Source organism: Rosa rugosa, chromosome 3 (genome assembly GCF_958449725.1).
Source record: "Rosa rugosa chromosome 3, drRosRugo1.1, whole genome shotgun sequence".
Lineage (NCBI taxonomy): Eukaryota > Viridiplantae > Streptophyta > Magnoliopsida > Rosales > Rosaceae > Rosa > Rosa rugosa.
Genome location: NC_084822.1, coordinates 10,110,309 through 10,122,270, shown reverse-complemented (window position 1 = coordinate 10,122,270; position 11,962 = coordinate 10,110,309). Strand labels below are relative to the sequence as shown.

At 38.1% G+C, this 11,962-nt stretch overlaps 1 protein-coding gene across 1 annotated transcript; it reads right to left on the bottom strand.

Moving 5' to 3' along the window:
- Nucleotides 1-5,351: 5,351 nt before the first annotated feature.
- LOC133735868 (uncharacterized) lies at nt 5,352-7,203 on the bottom strand. Its single transcript, XM_062163310.1, has 2 exons — nt 6,827-7,203; nt 5,352-6,478 (listed from the first exon to the last, which is right to left on the bottom strand). The coding sequence occupies exon 2, from the start codon at nt 6,230-6,232 to the stop codon at nt 5,510-5,512; it is 723 nt and encodes a 240-aa protein (XP_062019294.1). The 5' UTR covers nt 6,233-6,478; nt 6,827-7,203; the 3' UTR covers nt 5,352-5,509.
- Nucleotides 7,204-11,962: the final 4,759 nt, after the last annotated feature.

Genomic DNA, 11,962 nt, shown 5'->3' with positions numbered 1-11,962 from the left:
CATTCCTTTCGAAATAGTTTAATTGCAGATGGGAAAAATAAAGATCTTGTCGAAAGATAACCTATGTAAGGCATTGCTTAACCTATGTAAAACATTGTGCTTGCGAAAAAGATGAATTCCTTAAATAAGTTGTGCTGTAGTCTGGAGGCTGTTCCGAGCTCTTAATTAAGCTTTCTGCACTGTGTACTTGCGCGATGCCTTTTGTCATTCAACCATCTATTTGGTCTTCTGTACATTCTTTCTAAGGCTTATAAATGCGATGCTATTTCAAAGCATCTCATGACGGTACAGGTTGAGGTTGCAAGTCGAGTTATGGTCGATATTGTATTAGTAGGCCAACAAACAAATTAAAGATGCTACCTAAGAGTAACTTTAACAGGTTCTCTATAATTTCTGTATTATAAAGAACCAAAAGTCAAAGTTTTAGCCTATTTTTCTTCTATAATTCCCTATTTTACAACAATCCCTAAAATCTCCATAATTCTTCTTTAAAATTTTAGAGATTGTTGTAAATTTAGGGAATTCGGTTTTCTTTTTCCTCACTTTCCCTAAAATGGGAATAGTTATAGAGAATCTGTTGGACCAAAAACTTATTTTTTCCTAAAATAGAGAAAAATTAAAATATAGGGAAGCTGTTAGAGTTGTTCTGAGCTTCCATTATTCATAATGGAAATAATTTTGATATAATTTAGACAAATTAAGCATGTTATGTTTTAGAATATGAGAATTGAGAGAGATTGATGAGAGAATCCTGTGTTCCACTATTGATAATAGGAGCCCTATACATAGGGATTACAAAGTACATATTCTTATGATAAAAGGAAAACTATTCCGAATAGGACCAGGAATTCTAGAACGTTCTCTCCTATTACAATCATAGAACTAATCCTAGTTTGATAAGGCACACTAAATGTCAACATTCTTCAACATTTCCCCTTGTGCCGCTCAAACTTGGTGGTGACACTTCAATCGTTGCCTCGTTAAAATCCTTGCTCGAGTAATAAAAACTCTGTGGAACAAAACAACCTCGAGGAGGAGAAAAAGAGTACAACACGTCATTCACTCTTCGAGATCTAACATGTAGATATCATACCTCCCCCTGATGTCGACATCTCCCCCTGATTGCTACGATCATGGGAGTTCGGATAACTTTCTCAATCCGATGCTCTTCACATATCTCTTGAAGGTGGATTTAGGTAACAACTTAGTGAATAAGTCCGCTACATTATCCTCTGATCGGATTTGATTCACTTTAATCTTTCGAAGTGATTGTTGTTGCTGATTATAAAAGAATTTAGGCGATATATGCTTGGTGTTGTCGCCCTTGATGAAATCTAACTTCAGTTGTTTAATACAAGCTGCATTATCCTCATAAATGCATGTAGGTTCATCTGTGGTAGACTTCAAACCACAAGTTCCTCAAATATGTCTAATTACGTCCTTAGCCATATGCATTCACGCACAGTTTCATGTAGAGCAATAATCTCTGCATGATTCGAGGAAGTAGCGACAATGGTCTGTTTTGTAGATCTCCAAGATATCGCAGTGCTTCCCATGGTAAAGACATAACCTGTTTGGGAGCAACTTTTGTGAGTGTCAGAGAGGTACCCTGCATCAACAAAACTCATCAAAACATCACCGTCATTTTGATGGAGGGGAGGAGGAAGGCGCCAACCACCATGGACGGCGCCATTTTGGCTAATGAGGTCCAATCTCATTCTTCCGTCATTCCTTTTCTCTTTGTAGGGATAAAATAAGCCCATATTTATCGTACCTTTTAATTAACGAAAAATTGTCTTTACCAATCCAATGGCGGCATGTTGGCGCAGAGCTATGTCTAATTAACAAGTTCACTGCGAATGAGATGTCCAGTCTTATGCATTGTGCTAAGTACAATAATGCGCTTATTGCACTTAAATAGGGCACTTCGGCCTCTAATAACTCTTCGTCCTCATCCTTTGGACGGAATGGATCTTTTTCAGGCTCAAGAGTACGGCCAATCATGGGAGTACTCACAAGTTTTTCTTTATCTTCATTAAAGTGCCTTAGAATTTTCTGAGTATATGCAGACTAATGGATCAAAATTCCATCATCACGGTGCTCGAGTTCTAACCCAAGGCAAAACTGTGTTTTCCCAAGATCTTTCATTTCAAATTCTGATTTCAAATACGTAGCAGTTTTCTTTAACTCATCCAAAGTTCCAATTAGGTTCATGCCATCGACATAAACTGCTACAATTGCAAATCTAGAACTTGTTCTTTTAATGAACACGCATGGGCATATTTTATTGTTAATATATCCCTTCCCAATCAAATAGTCTCTTAGACGGTTATACCACATCCGTCCGGATTGTTTCAATCCATATAGTGAATGATTTAATCTTATTGAAAACGCGCTCCGTGGTTTAGAGCCACTTGATTTGGTAATTGAAGTCCATCTGGAACCTTCATGTATATCTCTGAATCTAGATCCTCATAGAGATACGCTGTAACCACATCCATAAGCTGCATGTCAAGTTTTTCAGAAACTACTAAACTGACAAGGTAGCGGAATGTTATGACGTCCATTACAGGAGAATGTGTCTCCTCGTAGTCGATTTCAGGGCGTTGTGAGAAACCTTGCACCACAAGACGGGCTTTGTATCTAACAACCTCATTTTTCTCATTACGCTTTCTAACAAAGACCCATTTATGGCCAACAGGCTTTACATTTGGGGGTGTCTGCGTTATAGGCCCAAATACATGTCTCTTTGCTAGTGAATCTAATTCAGTCTGGATCGCATATTTCCATTTAGGCAAATCTGCTCTTCTTCAACTGAGCGAGGTTTGATATCATTATACTCTATAATTCCTTTTGCAACAGATTATGCAAAGGTATTATCAATAGCAATAGAGTTTCTATTCATCGTCTCATATACACTAGTGTAATTCATGGAGATCTCTCTATTCTCTGTAATTGGTTATGACATTAGAGCGTCCCCCAATGATGTCTCTTGGACATAACCATAATCCGGAATATCTTCATGAGACGAATTATTTACATCGATGATTAATAGATTATTTTCTGTCAAACTCGCTTTCTTTCTTGGGCGAGAATCCATCAAATCTTTGGGCCTCCCTCATTTCCTTGCAAGGAGGTCGGCTTTAGCCACAATGCCATCTCTACTAGGGACGGCGGCGCCGTGCCTTACTCCCTTAGGTACGGCGTCATATCCTTCACTTTTGGGGATATCAATCCTTGTAGGCACGTTTGCAACAGGTATGTGTGATCTCGTTACTTTAGCGATATCAGAAAACTCATCAGACATCGATTTTGCTACATTCTGAAGATCGAGAATTCTCTGCACTTCAATTTCAGACAGTGCAGTTCGGGGATCAAGATGAGACAAAGTGGGGACAGATCACGACAATTCATGTCATTCCTGTTGAACATTCATGTTTTTATCTCCCCTTAACGACGGGAAGACTGTCTCATCAAAGTGACAATCCGTAAATCTAACGGTAAAGAGATCGCCTGTCAAGGATTCTAAGTAGCGGATAATAGTTGGAGAGTCATATCCAACATAAATACCTAGACGTCGTTGAAGACCCATTTTGGTGCGCTGTGGCGGTGCAATTGACACATAGACTGCACACCCAAATATGCGTAAGTGTGAGACATCAGGCTCATACCCAGTAACCATCTGGGACGCAGAAAAAAGTTGAGTGATAGTGGGTCTCAGACGAATAAGCACAGCTGCATGCAATATTGCATAGCCCTAAGCAGAAATAGGGAGATTGGTGCGCATAACCAATGCTCTAGCAACCATTTGTAGTCATTTAATGGCAGCTTCTGCGAGACCATTTTAGGTATGAACATGAGGAACTGGATGTTCAACTTCAATCCCAATGGACATGCCATAATCATCAAAAGTTTTTTATGTAAATTCCTCAGCATTGTCAAGTCTTATAGACTTAATAGGATGATCAGGGTGGTGAACCCGTAACTTAATAATTTGTGCTAAGAGTTTAGCAAATGCAGCGTTCCTTGTGGACAATAGCATGACATGTGACCAGCGTGTTGATGCATCAACCAACGACATAAAATATCTAAATGGTCCGCAAGGTGGTTGAATAGTTCCACAAATATCACCTTGGATTCTTTGCAAGCATGATATGTTTTCTTTAGTGTCCTTTGCATAGGATGGTCTCGATCCTAACTTTGCTAAAGATCGAGCAAGCTTTGCAGAACGAATGATGGGCATTATAAGCAACCAATGAGGATTTTGGTTGAGCCATGAAGTCACAATTGACTTTAGAAGTAGAAATAGGAGTCAAGGAGGCACTAGTGGAGTCAAAGCCACTTTTAGGCCGCAGGGGGTAGGCGGCGCCTGCCTTAGATGGCCGAACTGGCAAGAAGACGGCGCTGTGAGGTGCAGGTGCTACTCCTTGGTCCAAAATTCGAGTTTTACTTCTTTTAGTTCTGAAGAATGGATGTCCGTGTGAAGTCTTTAATATACGGATTATCATATCACGACCTGGGTGTCCCAAACGGTCATGAAAAAGCTTATATGTGTTAGAATCCCATAAGTCATATCTGATGGCATGGTTGGATTCAATAATTCGAACTGTGGTTGCATACAACCCACTAGAATGACACATAAGCTTCCCTAAGATTTGTTTATATCCATAGTCATTAGAGGTGATGCAAAGGAACTCTTGTCCATTCTCACAATGTGTTTCCACATGAAGACCATTGGCTCTTATATCTTTGAAACTCAGTAGGGTTCTTCCAACCCTAGGAGCATAAAGAGCTTCGGTGACATTAATAATTGTGCCATTTGGCAATATAAATTGGGCTGGTCCTCTACCATGAATCAATTTTGATGATCCAGCCATTGTAGTCACAGAAGAACGAGTAGGCGTCATCCATAAGAAGAGTTGTCTATTTCGAAGTATAGTGTGTGTAGTTGCACTATTCACGAGGCATTCTAGCTCTCCGGGAAACATACTGAAAAATAATAAAGTTCGAAATTAAAATATTTCCAAGACATGCAAAAATAAATTGATACTTTATTAATAAAATAGCCAATGATTACATCAAAGTTTCTTGACCAAAATCTAATCCAAAATAAAAATCAAACGTAGACAAATTGTAGTCACTCAATCCGTTCGGTAACTCCAATTTGGTCGTGACCAGGTAAGGTAAGGCGAGATTTTAGTGGAGCTGTGCTCACTTTTAAAATCGTTCTCTCAGTTCAAACCTTTCCTAGACATCACAATTAATTTTGGATAAGCGTAGTGAGAAAAAGTTAATACAAAATGTCATTTTATTGATTAAGGCATAATTGCCATTACATAATTCTTGGAAAATAAAAAGGACTACACTAATCAAAATCTGCGGCATCCGTATGCATTTCTTTGTCATATTTGAAGTCCACTATGATGAGATTGACGTCATTGTCATCACCATCATCTCCTTCTGCGACAAGATAGACTTCTTGCTCTCTCAGGTCCCTATATGCCTTGTATCATGCAACTAACTGATTGCTTGCATTCCATTGCTTGAACCAACGCTCACTTGATCCACATCGATGACACATGTCATTGTGATTGCCACCCTTTAATTGAGGTGCATTGTTTGCACTTGGTTGGAGTCCCCTAGAGGGATTTGCGCTGTGACCACGGCCTTGGGCGGCACCACCACGTCCTGGTACGCCACGGCCCCCTCTCCCACGTTTCCATATGTTACCACGTGTCCATCCATCATTATGACGGTTACCTTCCTTTGTAGGGCGGTTGTATGGACCTACACGTCTGTTTTGTCCCTTAACTTTAGGGTTCCGCTCCTTACTCCCTCCTTTGGGTGCATTATAATTCACCTCGGCAAGGCTCTTAGTTCCAACGGGCCTTGAATTATAGTTTTTTATGAGGATGTTGTCATATTTTTCAGCTACAGACATCACATTGATTAGCTGATTGAATCTTGTGATCCTTCTAGCATTATACTCACCTCTATATTGCTTTGATACCAAAAGCGCTGAGACAGCGAATGTGGAGAGAGTTTTCTCAATTAGCACTTGCTCGGTGATAGGTTGTCCACAAAATCTCAACATGGATGTGAGGCGAAGAGCTTCTGAATTATATTCATCAACGGCCTTGAAGTTGGCAAAACGCAAATTGCCCCATTGTACTTTCAAGTCAGGGAGGAGGGATCTTGGATATTTCCAAAACGCTCTTCTAGCGCTACCCATAATTCTCTTGCATCTCTGACCGACATATACTGCAAACGGAGTGATTTATCCATGTGTCGTCGCATCAAGATGAGAACTTGAGCATGTCTCATAGTCGTGCGCTCAAAAACGAGCTCCGGATTTGGTTCCCGGATTATGGGTAGAATTCCCTTTAAAGTGAGATGGTTCTCAACATCGGTTACCCAGCTTTGGTACTCAGATCCTGTTGTCCAATATGGGAAAGTCGAGTTTTGGCTCATTCGGCATCTTGAAAAAGGAGAAGGAGAAAATAGATTAGTTTCGGAGTTTCCACGAAAACTAATATAAATAAGATTTCCGAGCTATGCTACCAAGAAATCGATTTCCAAAAATTTTTGGATTAGACCGAAACAATGATGTTTATATGGTCAAATTCGATGCTTATGGTCACTCTTAGTTCGAAGTCTTATGAGCGCTCTTAGTTCGTTTAGCGTGAATCCCCACGATTCTGCTTTTCGAAGAATTGAACCCACGTTATAAGAAAGGTGGGATGTAGAAGAAGGGAGGTTGCAAGTCCTCGAGAAAAAGAAAAGAATTTAAGGACAGAAAGTAGGAACTTTAATTTTAAATACTTACTTGGTTAAATTCGGAGTTTGAAACCTTGAATGCTTCAAAGCTTGGTGCGTGCTAGACTTGTTTCGGGGCTGCTAGGTAGCTTGGCCGAGAGGTGCTGGGATAGGGCTGAGATGTGGCCGGTGCGGTTTGGATGTTGGCCGAGGTGGCTTGCAGGTTTGGCCGAGAGGTGCTGCAGGGGCAGCGAGCTGCGACTCAGGGCTGCAGGGGCAGCAGGCGCACGGTCGGTGAGGCGGAGGAGGCATGCAGCGTGGAGGACTTCGACGGTGGTGGAGAGTTTTTCGGTTTTTAGTTTTTAGGACTAGGGATAAGGCTCGTGCTGATAACGTTTTTTAGAATATGAGAATTGAGAGAGATTGATGAGAGAATTGTGTGTTCCACTATTGATAATAGGAGCCCTATATATAGGAATTACAAAGTACATATTATTATGATATAAGGAAAACTATTCCGAATAGGACTAGGAATTCTAAAACTTTCTCTCCTATTACAATCATAGAAGTAATTCTAGTTAGTTTGATAAGGCACACTAAATGTCAACATTCTTCAACATGTTAGTTATTATCAATCTTGAAATGTAAAATCCTCACAATGATGCAAATCTAGTATTAGCATATATAAGCATGGCAGCATGCACTTAACTAGCTAGGTAGGTACATCAAAACGCGGAAAGATGTATGAGTAGAAGCCATCGATCTCATCCTCTGTTCTCCACACGAACACGATCCATTTTGGTATCAGTCATCTTCTTCTTCTTAATTTGCTTTGCTCGTTTAGGTCAGTCTTTTCCTTAAAACAACAAAAACCACACATGCACCATGGAATGTATTAAATAATGGCTCTGCTTTAAGTAAAATATCTAGGACCTAAATAGGTTGGTTCATGTCAAATATATGCGGTTGCTGATATTCAATGTTGATCTCCTTGAGAGATAAATTGGCCTGGGGTCATACAAGCCTAAGTAACTATGTTCCCTTAATTAAAATTAACAACATAATTAGATCAAAACATACACTTGACATTGTCCTCTCTAAAACAACAGTTGGATTTAGCCCAGACTGAAAATTTTGGACTGAATATCATGTGCGATCACTAATCATGTCCTTAGGAAGATCATTAATTACTTACAGGATTTATTGAGCATCTTTACAAAGATGATCGAGACTCACTTCTATAGATGACTATGTCTAGTAAGATTACAAGTATATCTTGTTAGGAAAAATGATTATGGGCCTTTAATAAGGTCTAAATCCTTTTGTTAATTTCAAAATGAGATCTTGCGTCCCTTTCAAAAAAATAAAAAAATGAGATCTTGCGTTATGAAAATGCCGCAAATATCTCATGTACGAGAGGCTGATCTTTAAACCTAACTCCTATAGCTGAAGACAAGCCCTTCATTAATTGAAAGCAAAGTTAACAACCTCAAGTTTATAGTTCTACTACTTCTACCTACATGATTGAATCACCATAACGGTAAAGTCGTGATCATCATGAAGAGAAAAAGCTGGTTGCGGAAGAAGATATACAAGTGGAATCAAAATTATTACGTGGAGAATATTAGAATAGGGGAAATTCTAGTGTAGTGGTGGGTATCTCATACCCACATTTACAAAAGTGAGAACAAATTTTGTTGTCAAAGTTGTAATTTGAGTCTTACTTTGTGTAATCTTAGTTCTAATAATGGTAATTACACCTCTTATGACATTTTACAAGTTTTTGAACAAATTCATTGTCAATGTTGTAATTTTAGTTCTAATAATGGTAATTACACCTCTTACGACATTTTTACAAGCTTTTGAACAAAATCGTTGTCAATGTTGTAATTTTTGTTTAATTATATGTAAATAGTGTAAATGAATATGGTAACTTTTGTTCTCAATGTTGTAATTTTAGTTCAAATACTTGTAAATGAGGATATCTCATACCCACCAGTACACTAGCTTGTCTCTTAGAATAGTATTCAAGAATGGCAAGCACCCTTTTGCTTTGTGCTCCATGCCCGGCCCTATAGCAATGACGGCGATAATATCTACATTTAGTCACATTTGGACTTATAGGAGGCGAGAAGAACATCCACATAGGTAAGAAATTAATGAATCTTTCATTGAATTTTTGAGTGATTTGCCAAATAAAAATCAAGGCCATTGCTGTACGGCTCTGAGTGTGGATAAATCAAGATAAGTCCAACAAGTGCATGTTCTTACTGTGCCTAGAAAGTTAGGTTGGGATTGAGCTAAATGATTATCCTTATAGACCAGGCACGTCTCCACAGTTGCTGTACTAACTTGTTGCTTTCGATTATGCACTCTAGGGCAGCTGCAGATCATGTAGCTAAAAGATATACACTAACTTAGCTTTTGTTTTCCATCACATATTAAAGCGGCTGGTACAAGTGGATATAATTAATGTACAGAAAAACAGAAGTGCCTCATGCAGCAGACAGAGACCCACGACGTATTAAGACGATATTATGAGGTTTAGGACTTTAGGGGGTGTTAATTTGCATCATGTCTTTGTGCTTTAGTTGCTAAATTTTGAGAATGAAAGCGTAGATAGATTGTGTCAAAAAATAATTTTGAGCTTTTGAGTCTAATAATTGTCTGTAATATAGAATTACAACTTTATTCTTCATCTTTCGTGTAGATATTCTTGAAATTAACATCCAACCTAATCCCACAGATATATGTTATATATCCATATTTACTTAGATAATTTAGGAAGTGATTTTGTATAATATTGTAGCTTATATTTACTTGCATGCAGTGTTATTCTGATTGCGTATAGTATGTTGTTGCCACATTCATTGTCCGATTTAATTTTTAAAGTTAAATAATTATCCAATACATGACTAGAATCAACACCCTCACAAAATCATTCTTTAAAATCTTTACTTGATCACAATTGATTCCAAGTTCCCAACTGCTATTCTTTTTTTTTTTGTAAACACCAACTACTATTCCAGAAGTTCTATATACACATTCCTATTTACTAGATGTGTCTCATAATTTTTTTTTCCCATCATCTTCCTTAAACTTCCTCTTCTGCCTTTCTTTCTTATTAGGAAACTTTTGTTTACACATCTATTTACTTATGTTTTATGAACTTTTATCCAATTTTCCTTTTTGACATCATCTTCTAAAACAATTAAAGCACTACAATACCTCATCCTCACATCACCACTACCATACCACCCACCTTTCATACTGCCAGTTGTTCACAATGTTGAATGTAAATTGGATGGAACAGAGTTCATCTTTAGGCTTCAATCTTCATATATACATCTCTGGGTTGATTTTGACCCACACATAAACATAGAATAATACAACCATTGGATTAACATGTTTGATATATTATTAAACAAATGCTGACAACAACAAGTACCTCCTCAATTCCTCACTCTATTAATTGTGTTTGTATGATATTGTGAAGGTCAATTGTATATTTGCCTCACTCTAGAACCTTTGCGTTCTCAGTTCCTTTGCGTTCTCACCTTCTTTGAAACTTTTCAAGTGAGTGATGGCCGTACATGGAAGGTCATATAATAGTATCAGGTTTTCAGTATTAAGTAATTAAATATGCGTAAATAAATGTTTCCTAATAAGGGTAAAAGAGGAAGTTTAAAGAATAATATGGACAAAACAAATTAGGGGTGTGTATCTAGTAAATAGGGATGTGTATATAAAACTTCTCCCACTATTCATCATTAAGAGTAATGCTAGGTGAACCACCTTTTGGGGAACCACCTAGAGCCCACTTTAGGTCGCAACTTATGTGGCGTATCCATATCATTAAAGCATAATTTCTTATTTTTATACCTTAGGTGGCAGCTTATGTTTTCTTTTTTACTTTCTTGATTTTATCTTTTAAACCCTATTTTTTTTCTTTGTGATATTATGTGGGCAACCTTCTCTATCAGACGTTGTTTTCTTTTCTCCTCCTCTCACCTCTTCTTCAATTGATTAACGCCTTCTCAATTTGATCTTGGTTTCCTCGTAAGTATCGTCAACAAACGCTCTGCCTAAACGTGCTTAGTTATTTTTTTTTCTCCTTCTCAGGAAGAAGAAAAAAAAAAAAACTAACCACGTTTAGGCAGAGCATTTGTTGACGATAGGGGTGAGAGGAGGAGAAAAGAAAACAATGTCTGATAGAGAAGACGTTGCCCAGATAATATCACAAAGACAAAAAAGGGTTTAAAAGATAAGATCAAGAAAGTAAAAAAGAAAAAAAAAGGAATTTTTGTTATTAAGAAAACATAGAAATATAAAAATCAGAAATTATGCTTTAATGATATAGATACGCCACATAAGCTGCCACCTAAGGTGAGCTCTAGGTGGTTTTCCAAAAGGTGGTTCACCTAGCATTTCTCTGAAGATGATAATGGTGGTGTTAAGAAAAACAACCACCATTATAATCTAGACAAAGCCTTCATAGATATATGCCTTCGAGGTACATACAGAAAAAGTTAAATGAGAATTAATTGCAAGGCTAAAGTGAACTCGCAAATTTATATTTAGCACAACAATTGTTGGAATTTTGCAAATAACTTGTGACATAAATGAGATACATTGCATTACTTGCGACTTTAGGCATGCCAGATATTCTCGATATCTAGACTGAGTGGGCCCAAAATACACAAACAGCCAATAGCGGCTTCCAATTTCGATATTTTCAGAATCCAGAATCTTATGATAGCTAGCCTAAAGATCATCACAAACCCCAACATGCAACATCGATCCTTCACAAAATCGCAACATATCCTGAGAGAATAAAATCATAAATTGAATCGTCATAGTGATCGAGAGGTGTCTCTTCTCCACATGCATATGGTTTAAATTAAAAGAGGCAAGAAATGTTGTGGGGGGGGGGGGGGGGGGGGGGGGGGTCGTGGCATGCAGTCTATGGCCACGTTTGCCGAATAATGGAAAAGAGTTGGGAATCAAATTCCTTGAGCCAAAAGATGTTTTGGAATTACCGCAGGAAACAAAAAGAAATCTAAACAGATTTCAATATTGCTCCCAGATATCCAGAATGATATACATGCTGCAGCTCCATATATATCCAGAATAATATATCCATCTAAATTTAGCCAAACAGTACCTGCCACCATTACCATTATAAAGCCGGGCCGACTATTGGATG